Below are 23,273 nucleotides of genomic sequence, written 5' to 3'. Positions count from 1 at the left end.
ACAGCTGTATACTGAAGAATGACCAAAACAAGTCCTGAAACTTGAATTCTTGCTGCGGTGTTTAATAAGTACACTTCTTTGTCACAGTCACTGTATAATATGGAAATAGCCCTTTGGCACATTGAGTCTATGCAGAAATTAAAGATCAGTGCCTATTCTGTACAGTTGGTAATATGTTCGATGTATCCATACCACATGGAAAGGGACCATTCAGCCCATCAAGTCTCTGCCAGGTCACAGAGCTATCCCATTCTGCCACTAATTTTCCCTGTAGCCTAAACTCGCTACTCCCATCAACTGTCTCCCAAGACCTATCGCTCACTTACACGCGAGGAGTAATTTATGAGTGGACAACTGACCTACAAGCTCACACATCTTTGGGATGTGCGAGGAAACCAGTGTGTCCGGGGTAGCTCACTCACACGCTCACAAGGAGGGTGCCCAGTCTTAACACAGCAGCAGAGGCCAGCATTGAACTCTGGTCACTGTGAGGTAGCCAATAATATCAAAGAGAATACCAGAAGTTTTTTCAGATATATAGAGAGTTAAAAGAGAGGCAAGAACAGACGTTGGACCACTGGGAAATGACGCGGGGGAAGTAGTAATGGGGGACAAGGAAATGGCAGACAAACTGAATAAGTATTTTACATCAGTCTTCACAGTGGAAGTTCAAGAGTGCCAGGGGGGCAGAACTGAGTGCATTTGCTGTTACTAGGGAGAAGGTGCTTGGGAAACTGAAAGGTCTGAAGGTAGGTCGGTCACCTGGACCAGATGAACTACACCCCAGGGTTCTGAACGAGGTAGCTGAAGAGATTGGGGAGGCATCAGTAATGATCTTTCAAAGATCAATAGATTCTGACATGGTTCTGGAGGACTGGAAAACTGCAAATGTCATTCCACTCTCCAAGCAGACAGGGAGGCAGAAGAAAGGAAATTAGAGGCCAGTTAGCCTGCCCTCAGTGGTTGGGAAGACGTTGGAGTTGATTGTTAAGGATGTGGTTTTGGGGTACTTGGAAGAACATGATAAAATAGACCAAAGATTAATCTGTTGGAATTATTTAAGGAAATACCAATCAAGATAGACAAAGATGAATCGATAGATGTTGCGTACTTGAAGGCCTTTGACAAAGAGCTTAACAGGAGCTATGTGTCATTATGGGGTGCTGGGAACGGACCCAAATGCAAGACACAGACACTGAAGTACAAGGAACAGGACTTGACTAGAGTAGGGACGTGACAGGATACAGACAAGGGGCAGAAACAAGAACACAGACTTGGGCTAGGGGAAGCAGGACCAGGACTAGGAACCATGGACTAGGAGACAAGGCTTGGACTCTGAGCCCGAGACTGGACAAGGACCCAGAACCTGGGTCTTGCCTTGGGCTCAGACCCCAGAACCAGGCAAGGACATGACATGGCTTCAGGACAGGATGAGGCTGGGGTCTAGAGGCCTGAGCTTGGAGACAGGCTGGGGCCTTTGCTCTTGAGGCTTGAGGCTGGGGTCTTGGGTCTTGAGCTTGGCTGCAGACTGGGGTCTTGGGTCTTGAGCTTGGCTTGGAATCCTCGAGGCTTGGGTTCTTGGAGCTTGGCTGCGGGATCATCGAGGCTTGGGTTCTTGGAGCTCAGAGACAGACTGGGAACCGACATCAACATAGAGCTGGGACTTAGCCTTCGACAAGCCAGGACTCATCTTTAACACGACACTGACATGAGGACATGAGACAGGACAGAACATAGACATAGAGCCGGGACTTATCCTAAGTCAAGCCGGGACTCAACTTCATCTCCACACCAAGGTGGGACAGGTCCCTCCATCAGGTATCGGCAGAACGGCCAGACTTACCCAACAGAGGCGAGGACAAGACATGTCCCCCTGCAGGGCAACAGCAAAATGGCCTGACTTACCCCACAGAGGTGAGGACAAGACAAGACATGACCCCCCCCCGCGGGGCAACAGCAGAACAGCCTGACTTACCCCACGGAGACAAAGACAAGACAAGACAGGAACCCCCAGAAGGCAACAGCAGAACAGCTTGACTACCCCACGGAGGCAAGGACAAGACAAGACAGATACCCATGCAGGGCAATGGCAAAATGGCCTGACTTACCCCACGGAGGCGAGGACAAGAAGAGACAAACACCAAAGAATGACAGGCAGTTCCATCTCTGCTCCAGGGTAGCTCCAAGTCTCAGTTCAGCCAGCAACCTCAGCTGGCTAAGGAAACAGCCAGATGCCTACCTAGCTCAAAGTGGCTGGCAACCACTCAGCTGGCCTGGGAAACAGCCAAATCCATACCACAAAAACAGCTCCAACTACTGACAGTAAGCCTCCAGGAAGCGATGGTTCTCCAACATAGCCTAAAGATGACCAGTGGCCACTCTAGCCTTCCACCAGCAGGCTGCTCCAAGGGGGACTGACAAGACAAAACCAGCAGCCCATACTCAACCCCAAGGCTACTTATATTCCAAACCTCAAGATGGGAATCAGGTGCCTATGATTAACTCAAACGAGGGACAGCTGGAAGGCCAGGAGTCCTGAGTCCACAGACCGGACTGTGAACCGGAATGCGGACTTCATAGACCGGACCATGACACTATGAGTATTACAGGAAAGATACTAGCATGGATAGAGATTTGGCTATTGGCAGGAGGCAAAGAATGGGAAGAAAGGGAGTCCTTTCTGATTGGCTACTGATGACTTGTGGTATTCCGCTGGGTCTGTGTTGGGATCACTTCTTCTTACATAATATGCCAATGATCCTGATTGAGAAGTTGCAGAATTTGTGCCTCTGTACCTCCCTCTGCAATTGAATCCTCGACTTCCTAACCAGAAGACCACAATCTGCATGGATTGGTGATAACATCTCCTCCTCGCTGATGATCAACACTGGTGCACCTTAACCCACTGCTCTACTCTCTATATACACATGAACGTGTGGCTAGGCATAGCTCAAATACCACCTATAAATTTGCTGATGATACAGCCATTGTTGGTAGAATTTCAGGTGGTGACGAGAGGGCGTACAGGAGTGAGATATGCCAACTAGTGGAGTGGTGCCGCAGCAACAACCTGGCACTCAACGTCAGTAAGACGAAAGAGCTGATTGTGGACTTCAGGAAGGGTAAGATGGAGGAACACATACCAACCCTCGTAGAGGGATCAGAAGAGGAGAGAGTGAGCAGCTTCAAGTTCCTGGGTGTCAAGATCTCTGAGGATCTAACCTGGTCCCAACATATCGATGTAGTTATAAAGAAGGCAAGACTGCGGCTGTACTTTATTAGGAGTTTGAAGAGATTTGGCATGTCAACAAATACACTCAAAAACTTTTATAGTTGTACCATGGAGAGCATTCTGACAGGCTGCATCACTGTCTGGTATGGAGGGGCTACTGCATAGGACTGAAAGAAGCTGCAGAAGGTTGTAAATCTAGTCAGCTCCATCTTGGGTACTAGCCTACAAAGTACTCAGGACATCATTAGAGAGCGGTGTCTCAGAAAGGCAGTGTCCATTTAACCAATTTCCCCCGGGATCAATAAAGTACGACTATGACTATGACTATGACTATTATTAAGGACCTCCAGCACCTAGGGCATGCCCTTTTCTCACTGTTACCATCAGGTAGGAGGTACAGAAGCCTGAAGGCACACACTCAGCGATTCAGGAACAGCTTCTTCCCCTCTGCCATCCAATTCCTAAATGGACATTGAATCTTTGGACACTACCTCACTATTTTTAAATATACAGTGTTTCTGTTCTTGCACATTTTTAAAATCTATTCAATATATGTAATTGATTTACTTGTTTATTTATTGTAATTGATTTACTTGGCATGTGGCCAAGTGGTTAAGGCATTGGTCTAGTGATCTGAAGGTCGCTAGTTAGAGCCTCAGCTGAGGCAGCGTGTTGTGTCCTTGAGCACCTAACCGCGACATTGGTGCCAAACTGTATCAGCCCTAGTGCCCTTCCCTTGGACAACATCGGTGGTGTGGAGAGGGGAGACTTGCAGCATGGGCAACTGCCGGTCTTCCATACAACCTTGCCCAGGCCTGCGCCCTGAAAACCTTCCAAGGCGCAAATCCATGGTCTCACGAGACTAACGAATGCCTATTATTTATTTATTTATTATTTATTATTATTTCTCTGCTAGATTATGTATTGCATTGAACTGCTGCTGCTAGGTTAACAAATTTCACATCACATACCGGTGATAATAAACCTGATTCTGATTCTGATTTGGATGACAGAATTGATGGCTTTGTGGCCAAGCTTGTGGAAAATATGAAGGCAGGTGGAGGGGCAGGTAATGTTGTTGAAGCAGAGGGGCTATAGAAGGAATAAGACAAATCAGGAGAATGGGCAAAGAAGTGGCAGATGGAAAATAGTACTGGGAAGTGTATGGTCATGCACTTTGGGAGTAAAAACATTTTCTAAATGGGGAAAAAAATTAAAAAATCTGAGGTACAAAGGGCTTTGGGAATTCTCATGTAGGATTCCCTAAAGGTTAATTTGCAGATTGAGTTGGTTGTGAGGAAGGCAAATGCAATGTTACATTTATTTTGAGAGGAATAGAGTATAAAAGCAAAGATGTAATGCAGAGGCTTTATAAGCCACTGGTGAGGCCTCACTTGAAGTATTGTGAGCAGTTCTGGGCCTCTTATTTAAGGAAGGATGTGCTGGCATTGAAGCGGGTTCAGAAAAGGTTCACAAGAATGATTTTGGGAATGAAAAGCTTATCATAAGGGGACCAATTATTGGCTCTGGGCCTGTACTCATTGGGACCAATCAAATGTTGAGAGGTCTCAATATAATAGATGTAGAGAGGATGTTCCCTATGGTGAGTGAGTCTAGGACCAGAGGGCACAGACTCAGAATAGAGAGGTGGATAGAACAGAGATAAGGAGGAATTTGTTGAGCTGTGAATCGGTGTAATTCGTTGCCACAGGCAGCTGTGGAGACCAGGCCACTGGGCGCACTTAAGGTGGAGTTGATGGATTCTTCAGCAGTCAGGGCGTTAAAAGTTATGGAGAGAAGGCAGGAGAATGTAGTTGAGACAGAAAAGGTGAAGCAGAGTCGGTGGGCCGGATGGCCTGGTTCTACTCCTATGGTTCATGGCATTATTTAGTCTAACCCCATTTTATTTACCCCCCACCACATTCACTTTGACTCTAAGAAGACAATTCCAACCCCATTCTCCTGCCTTCTCCCCAAATCCCTAACCCCATTACCAATTAAGAACCTGTCGCTGCCTTAAATACACCCAATAACTTGGCTCCCACTGCCCTCTGCAGCAATTAATTCCAGATTCGCTATGTTTGGCTGGAGAAATTCCTCTTTATCTCAGTGCTAAAAGGGATGTCCCTTTATTCAGAGGTTGTTCCTTCAGATCCTAGACTCCCCCACTATTGGAGACATCCTCATCCTGTCTACTCTGTCTAGGTCTTTCAGTTCGGATCTCCCTCTCCCCCTCCCACTTTCAAATCTCTTACTATCTCTTCCTTCAGTTAGTCCTGACGAAGGGTCTCGGCCCGAAACGTCAACTGTACCTCTTCCTATAGATGCTGCCTGGCCTGCTGCGTTCACCAGCATTTTCTGTGTGTGTTGCTTGAATTTCCAGCATCTGCAGCTTTCCTCATGTTTGCGTCTTTACTGAGCAGTTTTCAATGAGATCCCCATTCATTCTTCTGAACTCCCATCAAGTCCCGGCCCTGAGCTATCAAACAGGTGGGTATGCCTGGTGGTTACCCATTTGAATTCAACCTCCCATTCCCATATGTTGGTCCATGGCCTCCTCTACTGCCACACTGAATCTACTTACACTCAGGTTGGAGAAGCAACACCTCAAATTCCTTCTGGGTCACCTCCAACCTGTTGGCATGAGCATTGGTTTCTCTAACTCTCCCCCTCCTCTCATTTTCTATTCCCCATTCTGGCTACTCTTTTACCTTACCTGCCCTTCACTTCCCTCTGGTGCCTCTCCTCCTTCCCTTTCCCCCATGGTCCACTCTCCCATGATCAGATTCCTTCTTCAATCCTTTACCTCTTCCACCTATCCCTGTGCAGCTCCTTAGTTCCTCGCCCTCCCTCAACCACCCAACGTGCCCCTCACCTGATTTTATCGATCAGCTGCCAGCTTGCATCCCTTCCCATCCACCCAATTTCTTATTCTGTCTTCTTCCCCTTTCTTTTCCAGTCCCGATGAAGGGTCTGAGCCTGAAACGCTGATCGCTCATTTCCCTTCAAAGATGTTGCCTGACCTGCAGAGTTTCAACAGCATTTTGTGTGTATTGCTCAAGTTTCCAGGATCTGCAGAATCTCTTGTGGTTATAAATAAATGCATCACCTATCAGGAGTAAATTTCTCCTGCCACTGACCTAATCATTCTACAAATCTGTGTGCATCTCCTTGAAGTCCATTAGCATCCTCCTTACAGTACACAGCACCTCCAACTCTTGTGTCATCTACAAGTTTGAAAACTGTGTTCACTCTTTCTCTCCATTGATGCTGCCTGACCTGAGTTCCTCCAGCATCGTGTGTGCGTTCCTCTGAATTTCTAGCATCTGCAAAATCTTGTGTTAATGAAACCCTCCTCATATACTACCCCTCCCCCGCTTCCCAGATTCTGCCACTCAGTTAACCATATGAGGTTAATTTACTGCAACCCATTAACTTTCCAATCAGCACATCTTTGCAATGTGGGAGGAAACCACAGAACACAGAGGAAACTTTACATAATTGAGGTTTGGATTGGCTGAGTCATCTATTACACGTGTAATTGTACGAGTTTAGTTTCCCAAGGGTCAGCGAGTTGCTGGCAGGTTCCAGAGTCCGATGACCCCCTGGGTTTGTGAGTTGGTGAGGCTACAGACTAAAGCCTATTGTTCAGTGTCCTGTCATCAGCATGTCCAGTCGTGGGGTTGCTGCCAAGGGTGGAAGCTGAAGTCCGGAAGTCAAGGCCTGTTGTCTGGAGCCCTGAGTCCGGGAATCTCTGCGAGTCTGCCGGACAAGTCGAAGGCCCTGTGTCTGTGAGTCTGCTGGAGGTTAGAAGCTGGAGACAGCCTGCCCTTGGGATAGAGGACTGTGTACATGCATGGCTGGGTGGGAAGAACAGTGGTTGTTTTGTTTTGTTGCGTGTTGCATTGTTTAAATTTTTTTTTATTTAGAGATACAGCACGGAACAGGGCCTTCTGGCCCAAACAGGCTCACCACCCAGCAACTCACCTATTTACCACTAGCCAAATCACAGGACAATCCACAGTGACCAATTAACCTACTAACCAGTACATCTTTGGCTGAGTTCTGCATTGTTCTGCCGAGCATTGTGGGCGTACCATGTTGACGCTGGAATGTGTGGCGACAGTTGCGGGCGGCCCCCAGCACATCCTCAGGTGTGTTGATTGTTAACACAAACATATTTCACCGCATGTTTCATGTGACACATAACCTTGAATCTTGAAAAAAATCTTGCATCATAATTAAACGCAGTGGTCACACAAATTGTTATCTGGCAACCTGATACACCTTTTAAATTTAAAAATGCATCTGGAGACTCAGTTTATATTTTGCCTAAACCATAGCAGCTCCAGTGCTCTGAAGGCTCAATTATCCCCTCTCCCGCGCCCACCTACCACCTGCCAGCTTGCAGTCCTTCCCTTCCCATCCACTCAACTTCCTATTCTGGCTTCTACTCCGTTCTAGTCTTGATGAAGGGTCTGGCATTCTAACTGGCTGCATCACTGTCTGGTACGGGGGGTGGTGGGGTACTGTGCAGGATCGAAAGAAGCTGCAGAAAGTCGTGAACTCAGTCAGCTCCTTTACCAGCACTTGTACTGGACTGTTGCAGTGACGTTAAAAAGCCTTAAGGAATGTGTTTGAAAAGGTCCTACTGTCCACCAAATGGAGGGCTGCATACTCTGAGTATAAAGTTCTCATTTCGGTTCCATTGGTCCCTCCTGTTTTTCTTACCTGATGAAGGTGCTGGGCACAGCTCTCCTGCCACTTGCAAACTCAATCACCTCACTCAAGTACTCATTCTGGTCTGACGTGACTCAGGGCATTTTACTAGTAAGTGCACTAGAGGGTCACCCCGTCAGCAAGGGGTGAACTGACCAGAGTTCCTCTGCCTACTTCCCTCAACCCATCTGCTCCACACCCTGCCATTCTTCTCTATAATCTCCCAAGGCAAAATAAATGAACCTGGCATTAAACAATGATGGCATATCTCTGTGAGTACGCTGGGAATCCACGAGACGACTGGAGGCCGCAAGCGACCATGTCCTGCCAAAGACTATGCATGTGTATGGGTAGGTGGGTGGGGGGGAGGGGTGAAAATGGGGTTGTTTCACTGTTGTTGCTTGGTATGTTATGTTTTAGTGGGTTCTGTGCTGCTCAGCTGAGCATTATGGGCATGCTATATTGGCACCAGAATATGTGACGACACTTGTGAGCTGCACCCAGTGCATCCTTAGGTTGTGTCAGTTATTAACAGAAATGACACATTTCACTGTATGTTTCGACGTATACGTGATGAATGTGAATTTCAAAACAACACAGCCTTCCTGGTCTAAAGGTCCCCTTATGTAGTTTACTTAATTATCACAATGCAAGAAAAGCAGTAGCCAACATCCACACTTCTGACATACTTTTTCATTGGCTGCAGAGTCCCTTGAACTATGGAGGCTCTGAAAATTTCTGTATCAATGCAAGCATCTTTTAAGTTAAATCCAACTGGTGGCCATACTGTCCTATTTAAATGTATTTTTAAGGATTTCAAGATCCTGCTGTGTATTCAGAACAAAAGTACTGCAGGTCTACCCCGCCAATGAGTTGCTCATGGCAGAGAAAATGAAGGAGCTATGCATCATGCTGTTGCCTGAGTCAAAGGAAGCGTACATTCTAATAGTGAGTGACTGTCTTGGTCGTTTTTCTTGCGATTGCAAGACCCTTTTGGGCATTGTTAATGTGGTATGCTGCAAGTTCGATTCACTGTTTTATTGGCTGAGAGCTGGGCCGAATGGAGGGGATGCTGCGTGGCCTCTGTTGTAGCGAGGACTAGGCCTCAAGCCACAGTGTCACTCATTTACAGCGCCGGGAGAGAGGCATCGGAGCGGGTGTGCACCACCGGTGGCAGTGTGGCACAGCATCCAGGCTGGAGTTGGTGGTGCTACCCAGTGTTTGCTCAGTAGAAGACAAGTTCTATTGTGGTCATCTACAGATTTCTGTGGTGTTGGATGGCTCGAGTTTGGACTCTTTCATTGAGAGGCTGTATCTTTCTACCTTCCATGTGCTGTGTGTGACTGTTGGTACTGTGCTTTGCAGCCTGGCCCCAGAGTAACACTATCTAGTATGGCTGTATTCATGAGTATTCACGCATGGTTGAATGGCAATTAAACTTGAATTGAATGGAATCTCACAAAGTTGACTTCATTATTTTATGATAAATAGTGGCAGATCAAAACCCCATAGGTGCACAGGGAACAGGGGTTTAGAAATTGGTGGGACGAGGGGGAGCAGTGACAGAAACAGGGAAAATAATGGCAGAGAAAGACTAGAAGAGCTAGAACCTTTGAGATGATGCCTGAAGTAAAAGTAAGCAAACTTTCCTTTGAATACAAAAGATTAATGCAGTTGCTGAAAATCATTAACTCATCCGAGGGTTAACAGCTTTAGGGAAATACTAAATGCTGTAATCATTCTAGCAGGTGACTATGACTCATAAATAAAAAGGGATTTACTGTAATACATTTATTATCCTTATTTAGGACTTTGGCAGCAATGATGCCTGTAAATACCAGAGACAAACACCAAGCTCCCCAGAAGGCTAGGCACCAGATGGATTTAACTAAAAGGATGTGTATTTATACAGCACTTTTCACAATCTCTAGGGTTTAAAGCACTTTGCATCCAATGTAAAGTGCTTTAGAAGTGAGGTATTGGCTAATTCCTGCATTGCAATAATTTCAGCACAGCAAGCCCCCCTTTCCCCTGTGAAAAGCAAGGGGATTATAACAAATACAGTTTTGGTGACAAGGACTGTACTTTTCATGCAGTAAGACTGTACAGAGGAGAGCTTTGCACCTACACTGGCTCTTCAAAAGAATTGTAAACCATCTGTGGGCGGGAATGTAACATAACGGCTAGCGCAACGCTTTACAGCACTAGCGATCACCAATTGCGGTTCAACTGCCACCACTCTTTGTAAGGAGCCTGTATGTTCTCCCTGTGACCACGCACGTTTCCTCCAAAATTCCTAGGGTTAATGAGTTGTGAGCATTTTATGTTGGCGCCAGAAGCATGGTGGCACTTGGGGGCTGTGCCCAGCACAATTCTTGGACTGTGTTGGTTATTGACACAAATGACGTATTTCACTGTATTTTCAATGTGCATGTGTCAAATAAGCTAACCTTTCTCTTTTATCTCAATATCCCACAAAACGGTCCTCAAGTATTCATCCAATTACCGTTTCAGAAAACTTATTAATTTGTTGCCCTAAACACAAGAGACACTGTGTCCACTGCTCTTTAAGGTCATGAGTGAATCAGTGGAATTTATTGCCACAGATGGCTGAGGAGGCCAAATCATTGGGTATATTTAAAGAGGAGGTTGATAGACCAAAAGTTACGGGAAGGCAGGAGAATGGGATCGCGAGAGATAATAAATCAGCAATGATTGAATGGCGGAGCAGACTTCATGGACTAAATGACCTAATTCTACTCCCATGTCTTATAGAGTCTTATAAATTCTGCAGCTCAATTTTCAAAGCTTCATTGTAACTCAGATGGTGAAATTCAAAAATAGGGAGAGATGAACTCTTATTTTTCAGCTACATTACATCATGCAAAAAGAAGTCTTAGGTTTGTTTACTGGATTGCATTGAGCTGGTTAATCCAAGGTTGGGTCATAATGAGTCTCAATTAAAAATGGAAGAAGGGGCAGTTACATCTGTTGAAGGTTCATCTGCCTTGGGCACTTAAGGCAAATAAGACTCAGCTTTCAAACAAAACAAATGAGGTGGTTAACTGTCAAAGACTGAATTGTCAGTTAAGGTAGACCTCAAGGCATAGTTAAGATGGACCCAGAATACTTACCAGCTAAAAGAATAAAATTCATTCACACAGCTTGCTACAATGTTATATCCTGAACATGGAACAACATCCCCAAGGCATTTGACACAAGGGAAAAATAAATGTCACGGAAAGAAAGGAAACATTCAGAGCTTGGAGAAGGATGCAGCTTTATCATTTTTTAAATTCAACTTCAGAACATGTGGTCAGGGTGTTTGAAAGCTCTTCTGCCGATGGTGCATGGACAGAAGTACAAAAGGAAAGCAAAAGGTCTTTCAAGTATTTAAGGGAAAGGTGGTATGAACAGGTGAGAGAAAGCAATAGAAAAAGGTAAGTGTGAGTTAAGTTGCAGGGAGGCTCATGAGTACTTTAAATATTGGCATGAATTGAACAACCTGTTTTTGTGTCATATAACTCTACAACCGTGTGCTTGGGAGTACAGGAAGCTAGAAGGGAGAAGTAAAGACAAAGAACTTTGAACAAGATGAGAATAAGTTTTATTTTCAATAGTAATGGAGAGGATTTGAAATTTGATTAATATGGTCAAATGTACATGAAGACTACAAATAGGTAAATTTAGCACACATTATACTTTCCATAATCTATCAAATCAAAACCATTAGTGGTAATGATAAAGCAATGAGCACAAGTCAAATACTTTATCCTGTTCTTACCTCAGGTGATTAAACCATTACCTCCCAGCCTCTCACTTTATCCTCCCTCCCCCATCCATCTTCATCCTCACCTTGCCTCACCTACCATTTTCCAGCTCGTTCTCCCTCCCCTCTCCCCAGCACCTTATTCTGTTTCTTTCCCCTTACTTTCCAGTCCAATGAAGGGTCTCGGCATGAAACCTTGACTGTTTATCCTTTCCATAGATGCTGTGAAATCTGTTGGGTTCCTCTAATATTTTGTGTGTGTTGCCCTGGATCTCCCGTGGCAGTATAATGTTTGCTCTTAATTCAGACAGTTTCTACATTTAATCACTATTCCACTGCTCATCTCAGACAGGACTCAGAGGTTACTTAAACTGCAATTACAACCTCTGCTTAAGAGTTTTAGGTTGCCCGCATTGTCCAGTATAACATTTTGCAGATTAAAGTATCTTTCACATACACTACAATTATACTGTAATCTCAAAGCAGTACAGGTAACAGGATCCAAAGCATCAACTGTTCCTCAGATAATGCTTAGCCTCAGAGTCTTGTTTCAATCACATTTAATCCACCTTTCCTGAATTGACACCCACAGAACAAATGGAACCAGCCAACCACAAACAAGAGAAAGCTTGCAGATGTTGGAAATCCGAGCAACACACACAAATGTTGGAGGGACTCAGCAGGCCAGGCAGCATCTATGGAAAAAAGTAGAGTCAACGTTTTGGGTCGAAATCCTTTGACAGGACTCCACACACTTAGTATGACCTCTGCTGTTTAGCAGCTTTCATCTCATGAACACTAATTCTATTAAATCCACACCATGCTTGAAATCACACAAAGTCAGTGTTTCCATCTGTAATGACGGTGCACCTTATCAAAATAGAGTTATATAAATTTGGCCACTGCAAATCTGGCAGATGCAACACTGATAAGAGTACCAACAACTGCAACATCCCCAGCATTTCAGAAATACTAATTGTTTTAGTATCTCAAACTTCAAGTTAAAATGGTTGCAAGGCAACTAAATTTTATTTAAAAAAACTAAATTCAGTTACAGACTGACATTTGGCAGATATGAAAACATTTAAAATTTTCTCTTGAAGATCGCTTCCATGCAAATTTGTAACTAACTTTGCCTAAGACTACGTCTTAAGAGAAAAGGTTGAGCAAACTAAAGCTTTTCTATCTGGAGCAAAGGAGGATGAGAAATTACTTGATAGAAGTGTACAAGATTGTAAGAAACATGAATAGAGTGTTCCCCTTTTCCCCAGAACAATGGATAATACCAGAGGACATCCCTTTAAAGTGAGCACAGGAAAGTTTAGAGGCGATGTCGGAGGTAATGTTTTTTTTAAAACACATGGAGTGGCAAGTGCCTGGAATGCACTGCTAGGGCTGATACATTAGGGACATTTAAGAGACTCTTGGGTAGGCACATGGATGAAAGAAACATGGAGGGTTATGGACTATGTAGCAGGGAAGGGATAGGTTGGTTGTGGAACAGGTTAAAGGGTCGGTACAACATCATGAGCTGAAGGGCCTATGGTGTTTGACTAGTTTACGTTTACCCAGCAGTCAGTGCCTTTCACAATCTCCAGGCAACCCTACACTTCAAAGTCATTAGGGTGTTTTTTTAAAATAGATAGCAGAGGCAAGCAAAGGAAATATATTCATCAGCTAGTTCCTGCTTTCAATGCTGACACTTCTAAAAGTTCTATTTTACTGGCATTAGTTATTGGCCTGGAGGCATTATTACTCTTCAAAGACGTCATGGCAGCTTTTTACATCCACCTAGAATTCAAAGTATTTCTAGGGTTATTGCTATTCCACAGGTTATCTCAGATAAGGTAGCACTCCCTTAATATTGCACTGAAATGCTCTCTGATAATTGTCACACCTCTGAAGATGGGTTTAACCTCCTAATGCATGCAGGCAGCAGTGGCAGGGAACTGAAACCAATAATATATTTAGTATCTGATTCTTCAATATCCCTAATTAGGCATTCTCCCTCTGGTCATATTACATTACACACATATTAATGAATAATTAAAACAGGGCAAGTTTTTATTTTGACCAACAATCTCAACAGGGTCTAAATTCTTATCACTAAATCTGATCAAGTTGGATTGTCAACTGTGAACACCGTCTAAAATTGAACTTATTGCTAAAGAAATGGAGTGGACAGATGTTGTATTGGAGTACTCCTAGCACCGGATCAGCTAACTCTGAAACCAAAGAATCAACTCTGGATCCAGATGGTCCATATGGTTTAAGCAGTACAAATTACTTAATCAGAAGAAAGAAGTTTTGTGCACCCAGCTGCACTGAAACCAGAGGGAAGAGAAATGGCACAGGTTCAGTTTCAACAATCTTTATTTTCATTTAATTCAGTTCGGTTCACAGACTGTATTCCTTGCTACAAGGTTGCATTATTTAAGAGACAACTTAAAACTTCCCATCAGAACTCACTACAAAGACAGCAAACTGGGAAAGAAAACTATACAATGTAAAATACCTTGATCGTACACAGTAAAACTAAAACAAAATTCAGTTTATAGATTAGAGTTGATGCTTAAATCTTGGAAGATCAGGTTTTTGAGACAATTGTTAGTTACTTCTGATTTCAGTTTCCTGGATTTCTACCGTATTAGTCATTTTTGTACTGTTTAATCTCGTCTAGATACAGAGCCTCAGATATACCTATTGTGTGTACACTTGTGGGTGATTAACCCCAGCAGTTCAGACTGTAAGATGTGCTTTAAATTTACTTTATATACACAAAAAGGGAGAACCACTTCAGTGCCACAGACATGGTCTCTGAACTTCCAGTGGCAAGAATGGCTGACCCATTCCAAGTAGGAGGGGTTATTGGGGATTGGTGATGGAAGCGGGTGGGGAATAGGGCAGAAGGCTGGGAAAAGAAAAAGAATACCCAGGAAGCAGATTATGCGTAGGTTCCTCCAGGAATAAGCGGTTCGTAGGCAGGGTCTCCACTCCTCCTGCATAGCACAACAAAGGCACACAGCATGCCCAGCAACTAGAACGAAAAGGGTAAATATTAACCAATGTAAATTGAAATAAAATTCATATTTAAGATACAAATTTATCAACTCAATAACTAGTGGACCTTTCAGCCCATTATTGCTGCTTCAATATATGCACACAAGATCAAGCAAGCAAAAACAAACAGCACAAACTTGTTTCTTTCAGACCTGGACAAAGAAGATTACAAATATTTACAGATCAGGATGACCAGTATTTAATTTTATTTAGAGATGCAGCACGATATCAGGCCTTTGTGGCCCAATTACACCCATGTGACCAATTAATCTACTAAACTGTACTTTGGAATGCGGGGGGAAACTGGAGCACCCAGAGGAAACCCACATGGTCACAGAGTGAACGCTGTAATAGCATTATGCTACCATACCATCTCCATCAGGCTGTCTTCATTCAACAAGCCTAACCCTGCAACTGCTTCTCTAACTACCTTTTCAATGAGTAGAGCACTTGCACCCTGTTAGGCTGCTCTTTCCATTGGTAAGATTGTGGCTACTGGATCAGTAATCGCACAGTACAAGTTTATGACTTAACCCAATTGTCAAAGGGCTTGCAAGTGTTAAGTACATTAAGAAAAGCATACATGGGTGTGTCCACCAGCAGAATGTAATCGGGCACTGGCTGCATACCAAGTAACAGCTGACATACACAACACCACCTTTCTCTGTTTGAACATTTAAAGGAGGGCACATAGCTTCCTTTCCTATTCCTGCAGACTGGAATAAAGTACACATTATGTAACTGAGGAAAGTCTACTCGATTCAATCGCTTGTTACAAAATGAACACAGATTGCACAATCCTTGGGAGTAGTAATGCCAAAATGTTATGCAACCTCAGTGCCTGGCTTTAGAATGCACATTTCAAAACCCTGTATCACAGCAACAATGTTTAATTTATGAAGTGATATTCAGTTAGTAAAATATAGCCTGAAGTTTCTTCTCTGGAAATTTAAAAAAAGTTAACACTAAGCTCACTAAAGAAATGCAGTCAGGTGAGCATAGCTCAGGCAGGGATTGGTTATAACAACTATTTTCTGAAGGGAAGAGAAGCAGGAACATGGAACCACTGATAAATTGAGAGATACCTACTGTGGAATGGAGTGAACAGGTTAAAATTGTAAAAGAATTTAACATCATAATTGAGATTTCACTTTAGTCAAACTCAAGTCCTATCATATGGATTTAGCATTGAGTTACAAGTGAAACCAAAGGTAAAAGTGACACACTTGGAGAAGGAAGTGAAGGATCTGTATGGGACAATAATACCCTCTGATCACTGTCTGTCTATAGTCATTGCCTTAGTCTCCACAATATCAATCTGGATACGGGTACCAGATAGTGGGAGCAAACTCAAACATCCAATTATTTTGGAGCATGATGAGAGTCTAATTTCACAATGCAAAACTAAAGTGTGTCAAAATTTAGTTTTTGCTTGACCATTGTTAGTTATTCCTGTTTGGCTTTTTCTTTTCAATACTTCAAAGGCTTTCATACCAGCACTTACCCTCCAATCAGATTTTCAACCTTGAAAGTCCTACTTTACAGTAGGGATGGCATTATCTGGCAGAATCACAGTATTAGAATTATACCACATGTAATGCTTGGTGTTGGGGACAATAGGTTCTATTTCAGACTCTTCCAACCACAAGACCTTCTTCCACGTCTTTACAGTATCTGTTACTGATGCAATGCAAAGTCTTTATGGGCAAGGATAAGCTTTTTATGCAGTGGTACGTGAAGCATAAAGAATGGTGGAGTTAGCATCATGCCAACGGGATGCTTTTCAGCAACAAGGACTGGAAACCTGGTCAGGATTGATGGGAAGATGAACGCTGCTAAATACAGATAGATCCTGGATTAGAACCTGCCCACCTCTGCTACAAAGCTTAAACTGAGGAGGAAGTTCATCTTTCAACAGGACGATGACCCAAAGCACACTGCCAGAGCAACTACAGAATGATTTCAAATGAAGAAAATTGATGTTTCTGAGTGACCCAGTCAGAGTCCAGACCTTCGCCCAATTGAACATCTCTGGTAAGACCTAAAAACTGTTGTTCACCGCCACTTCCCAACTAACCTGGTACAGCTTGAGCAATTTTGCAAGGAGGAACGGGCAAATCTTGCTCCATCACGTTGTGCAAAGCTAATGGAGATTTATCCAAAAAGACAACTGGCTGTAATAGCCGTGTACTGAGCAAAGGGCAAATGAATACTTTGGAACTGCTGACATTACAGTTTCTGAATTTTTTAGTTTTTCATGCTTTACAATCTTTCCCGATTTTTGGGCTCCACTGTGAAAAAGGCCGCATGTGATTCACAAATAAAAATTACCAGTTAAATTGTTCAAAAGCCCTGGTTGTAATACTGATTCATGTGAACAAAGGGTTGGGGCCGAATACTTTTACAAGGCACTGTATCGGATATTGAAAGGCCTAGAAAGATTGGATGTGGAGAGGATGTGTCCTATAGGAAGTGGGCGAGTCTGGGACCAGAGGGCACAGTCATCGGGCATTTTTAATGTGGAGTTTGATAGGCTCTTAATCAGTGAGGGCATCAAAGATGATGGAGAGAAGAGAGGAAAATGCAGTTGAGGGAAATAATAAATCAGCCATGATTGAATGATAGAGCAGACTGGAAGGGCCAAATGGCCTAATTCTGCTATGTCTATGGTCTTAGGCACAAGTGCTGATATGAACCAGTGTCATCCTCATGATACATCTTTCAGCAAATCAAAACTCCTCAAATATCTACGTTAGTGCAAACCCGAAATTCTGAATCACTTGAAATCTTTGAAAAGATGACAACCTGAAACATATCACCTTATTCACTTGCAAGAGTTGTTAATGCATCGGCATTTTAAACAGTTCAAGCTGTAATGGACTCCAAAGAATCACTTGTATGTCCACTTCCTATCAGCAACACTTGAGAGCTAGCCAAATAAAGCCTTAGATGTTTAGGACTTGATTTGTTGGCAATGCTTAGTTAATCCCTTTATGGGAACAAGCATCAAGCACACAGCCAATGTTGACAGTTGGTATCCTTACTGGCAGCAGCTGCTGATAGAGTGAACACAAAACCCACACAAAACTGAAGATGTATTAACTGCCAGAAGTGGATCAAGACTACAATCTAATAGGTAAGTTTAATCAGCAGTCAACTCAAGTTGGCTGCACTCTGGCAGTTGGCAATGTAATACAACACCTTTAGAATACTGCCTTATAATCATTTCTGATGATAAGATTCCAGTACGATGGCAGTGTGCTTAGACACAGCGGCCTCTCTGAGGTCAACCAAAGATATTTTTGTCTGCTTTTGTCTTTACGATCGCAAGATACTGCTGGACATTAAGAACTTCAGGTACTGCAGCTCTACCCCATCAGTGAGTTGCTCATTCATGGAGAAAATGGATCGGGTTGCTGCCTGCTACAGAAAGGCATCAGAGTTGGTGCACAAAAGCATTGCAAAGTTTAACAGCAAGTTATTGTCGTGGACATTTTTCTTACGATTGCAAGACCCCGTTGGATGTTGGTAACATAAAATACTCAAATCTGGTTCACTGGCTTATTGCTGAGACCAACAACGGGGAAGCTGCTTGGCCTAGGTTGTAGCGAGTCCTAGGCCTCATGCCGCGGTGTTACCTGCTGCAGCCGCCAGAGGTGGTGTGGTGCGGCATCCATGTAGGATTGGGGGCAGGCTCCCTCTTCAGTGCTCACTCGGTGGAAGACAAGCCGGATTGCATGCACGCGTGCGTTCGTCTGCAGACTGCTGAGAGCTTGCTCTTGCTGACGACATTCATGCTCCATCAATTTACAGGACATGTCACTTAGGGACTTGGGCTAGATTATATTTTTTTGTGTAACTGGATGTTTATTGCTATCTTTTATATGCCCTGTGTTATGTATGACTGTTGGTCTGTGTTTTGCACCTTTGCCTGAGAGGAACACTGTTTCAATTTGGCTGTATTCATGGATATTCATGTATTTTTGAATGATAATTTAACTTGAATAATTTCTGGTCATACAGTATTCCAGATCACAGACATGGCTAGCTAAGCAGATTGGAGGGACTAGATTTGATCGCCATAACCACTAATGGAAAAGCAATGGAAATTATACAACCAAAGATTGTAATGCAAAATTTAAGAACACAATTTTACTCAAAAATAACACATTGACAAGGACCTCTAATAAGGACTAGACACGTTTTAAATAAAGGATTTAAATTCACTTTTGGTTACTGTTTGGGAATTGAAAGGAGTCAAATTTAAAATTAAGATGGTGCCCCGGAAGAGCTGTGTCCCTCTATAGTGCGTCAGTAAATAAAATTACACAGGGCCCAAAATGATACTTAAGTAAACAAAGCTTGACAAACAAAAGTAAATCTTTGCATCACACTTTGTTCCATTAGCATTTGGCAAAATATTTTCCTTGAGCTGGCTTAGCACATTCAGCAAGATGGAGATGGATCAGCAGTTAGAGCTATTGCCTCAACTCCACGCTACCGATTTAATCCTGACCTTGCCTGCTGTCTGTGTGGAGTTGGCTGCTATAAATGATCCCTCAGTGCAGGTTAAATGGGCAAAAGAAAAGCAAAGGGAAGTATGTGAGAGAATAAATTACAGCAGTACAGGGAAATAAGGAACAGGGGAGTAGGGCTGATGGTATTGCACTCCTTAAAGTTGATAGCTTCCTTCCGCATCATTACGCAATGACTGATCACAGATCATTTAAAGAGAGACCAAGCTTAGGCAATGAAATGGTGGCTCAGCCTGTTAAGGCGATATCTCCAGAACCAAGAAAATCCAGCACCCTGAAGGCACGTTTGTCTTCCAGGCGCATCCTTGGCATATCAAAAAGCGGTCAGTCGTGAGGCCTATTCCCACAAAGAACCGAAGTCAGAGTGTAAGCTTATGTTCAAAATTGTTTAGTGTTATGTCCACTACACAATTGTAAAGGAGAACAAGATAATTGTTACTCTGGATCCGATGCAGCATTAAAAAAAAGGATAAAGAACACACTACTACTATGTCGACTCGGGCCTAGGGGGCCGGCGTCGGGCACGATGATGGACTCTCTACTTCTCCTTCTCCTTCATCAGTGTGTTCAGTTCATCTACATTAGCCGCGCCACTGTCTTCTAGGAGCGTGTTGACCATAGTCTTGGGAGGCTGCCCAGGGTTCATCCTCCCATGCTTGGGCTCCCATATGATGACTAGGCTGGCAGGTAGCTCGGGGTGGCGTAGACAGTGCCCCACTAGTTGCAGTCTTCTTGCCTCGATTTTAATGGTGAGCATCAGTAACGAACACAACAATAATAAAAACGCAATATGAATACATAAGATAGCTAAATACACAAATTGATTGTATGTCCATAAAGTCACGCTTGGCACAGTACATTAGGTGAATGACAGGAAATGATGCAGCATTATTACAAAAATGAGCATCTGACTTTAAAATCAAAAATACTGAGCACGAGGTATGCATGAAATAGAGGATTCTCTATTCGGACAATAACGATGTAGTTATTCGTAAACAGCTTTTTCCAGCATCACCTGCAACAGGCACCTGCAGACAAAAACACCAGTGACTCTTGTTCCCTGTCATTGCCTTTAATGGCATTAAACGGCAACTCCTTTGCTTCCATCTTCGGAAACAACTCTATTTCTAACTTTGATATCTTTTTTTCCCTTTTCAAAGTTCCTTTGAAGACCCTGACCTGGAGTTATGCTCTGACTTTGGTTCTTTGCGGGAGTGGGCCTCACGACTGGCCGCTTTTTGATAAGCCAAGGACACGCCTTGAAGACTAGCGCACCTTCAGGATTCTGGAGACAGACTGAATCGAGGCTGGTGCCCCTGACTGAGTCATCGCAGGAGAACACGGAACATCAGAAGCTAGGTGTCTAGAGACCTGAGCCTTTCTGGGGCTGATTCTCTGGGAGCAGAGCTAAGGAAAAGCAACACAACAGACATTTATCATCATAAATCAGCACGTTGTTTGTTATGTCTCCCCTCTCGCTGTGTAAAAGGGACATCTTTTCCCCCCTTATTGGGGGGGGGAGAGGAAGAGAGACAGAGACAGAGACAGACACAGACAGACTGTGGTTTGTCGAATTACTGGGTGAATGAGTTGCCTTTGGGGTACTGCAAGTCTGTGTCTTTATTGATGCTTTGCTGCATGCTTGAGTGCTTGGTGAAGGGTGCTGATGCTTTTGGGGGAAGGGGGGAATCATAGTCTTGCTGCATGGGAGGGGAAAGCTGGGGGGTGCTTTGGGGGTTCTAATATTTAACTGTCATTCATTCTTTGGGGCACTCTTCTGTTTTTGTGGATGTTTGCAAAGAAAAAGAACTTCAGGATGTATATTGTATTCATTTCTCTGACATTAAATGCTCCTATTGAACCCTACTTCCACTGCTCCTATTATAGCTATTAATACTGAATTTTGATAACTAGTTATAGTAACTTCAATGCAGCAAAATATCAAAGAAACATTAAAAAAGTCTGGCACTAACCCAAATGAGATACCAGGGAAGATGATTAAACGTCAGTTTAGGAGCTGGTGAAAGTAGCTGAATGCAGATGCGAAGAATGGAATGACTGAAGGCAGCATCACGCCCAACACTTCAGCCAGCCCCTCATCTGGATAACAGCAGCTGGGCATGCAGAACCTCTTCTGTCTCCAGCTAGGCATGGCATTTGCTTTTCTTATATAAAATATAATAAAACCAGCCCCCTACGTGATTGGGTTCTGCCATCAAATTCATGCAAAGCAGTGTAAATCTACATGATAGGGTTTCCCATCTTGTCTCTTGGTCTCAAGCCCAGTACAATCTGGCATGGGAGTTACTTCTTTGACCCTCTGTTACAAAAAGTAATGAAGTCAACCTTCTACATTCCAGGAGTATCAGCTGCAGCTTTGGATAAAATGTGGTGCAATATTCTGCTCTTAAAATACCAACACAAAGATGCATCAGCTGGAGTTAATAGTTTGCATTAGTAAACATGATCAGAACCAATGATCAGAGTAAATGCGATGGCTCCCGGTGATGGCTCACACAATGAAATCCAAAGAATCCCTCCAGACCACATCACAGATGACTGAGTAAACCAGAATAGTTCAGATTTTAACTGAGCTTTGAAACAAGACTTTACTTACACAAGCTGTTGAAAACTAATGCAGTTTTCAACTTTGTGAGCAATTGCTCCCAAAACTTTCCTCTCTCCTCACTCAGCCACATAAGAAGACTTGGATCTTTAAGGCATAGAAAGCTACGGGACAAGTGCTGGTATATGAGATCAGGATCAAGGATCAAATTTATTCACAACATACATTTACATGTGTTTGGAATTTGCTGTAGTGTGTTGGTCATGACGATGCAATAAAAAAATCAACAATTATGAAGAATAAAAAATTATATAGTTAGAGTTTAAAGTACAGGTATGGCATAAAATATGCATAAATACACAAATACCAGAATGTATTTATGCTGTTGTGTACAATGTAAACAACTTTATAAAAAGAGGTCTAAAGCATTTATAGTGCAGTAACAGGGGTAACAGATTGAAGGGTTCCGGGGGGGGGGGGATGCTAACTAGAATGGTTGTTCTGATTAACTGCCTAATTAAATAGGATTAGTACAGATGGGTACTGTATTTGATAGTAAGCGTGGAAGTGGCTGTCCAAAGGACTTGCTTTCTTTGCAGTACGATTCTATGACTCTAAAATAGACTGGAAATTAAATAGAGAATTCAGAGGCAGCTTCTTTCCTAAAGGGGAAAGAATGTAAGACTCACTGGCACAAGCAGCTGCTGATACAAACAACAGATGCATTTGAGTGGAAGCTAACACAAAGGAAAGGAATAGTTACCCAGATGGAAGAGTCAGTTGAAAGCTCTAGTGGAACACAGATGACAGTATGCACTGAAGGGGCTGACTGACCTATTCCTATGCTGAATGCACTATCCAATTCTCCATAGGGCATGAAAAATCACCAAGTTTAAAATGCAGCAATCCTGGTGTCTACTTGACAGAAGTGCCACTACTTTTAGCAACCCTGACCCATTATACTATTTGCAGGAGAAGCAAGGGCTGGAATTAAAGGGTGAAAAAAAAAATCAAAAATTTGCAGATGCTTTCCACTCTAATGGTGAGGCTGGCTGTGTCAGTACAAGTTTACTTTCGTGGACTCCATTTGCCAGAACAAAAGGACAGCAACAAGTAGTGAGCAGATTCACAGAGAGGGTCAGACCAAGTTTGTTATCATATACACAGGTACACGTATGCACAGGTACAATGAAGAACTTAGTTGCTTAAGTATCATAGGCACCTAGCATTATATAAGCAGCATTCATAAAGTCAACACACATGACTCAGACATGAATTTCATAAGGCCATCACATCATTCTGGTGTGGAGAAGATGAATCTCAGAGTGGTATACTGCATATATACTTTGATAATAAATGTACTTTGAATCCTTAAAGGAAGGATATATTGGC

General features: G+C 43.2%; 1 protein-coding gene across 1 annotated transcript in view; it reads right to left on the bottom strand.

Annotated features, from left to right (window-relative positions):
• Nucleotides 1-14,075: 14,075 nt before the first annotated feature.
• LOC134358330 (tetraspanin-3-like) overlaps nt 14,076-23,273 on the bottom strand; it is a 71,574-nt gene continuing 62,376 nt past the window's right edge. Inside the window, exon 7 of the mRNA XM_063070448.1 lies at nt 14,076-14,757. Within this exon, the coding sequence (XP_062926518.1) occupies nt 14,665-14,757 (93 nt within the window). The 3' untranslated portion in view covers nt 14,076-14,664. The remainder of the gene's footprint in view (nt 14,758-23,273) is intronic.

The sequence above is a fragment of the Mobula hypostoma genome, chromosome 18 (assembly GCF_963921235.1).
Source record: "Mobula hypostoma chromosome 18, sMobHyp1.1, whole genome shotgun sequence".
Classification (NCBI taxonomy): domain Eukaryota; kingdom Metazoa; phylum Chordata; class Chondrichthyes; order Myliobatiformes; family Myliobatidae; genus Mobula; species Mobula hypostoma.
The sequence above is the reverse complement of the archived record's forward strand: the minus strand, read 5'-3'. Positions and strand labels throughout refer to the sequence as shown.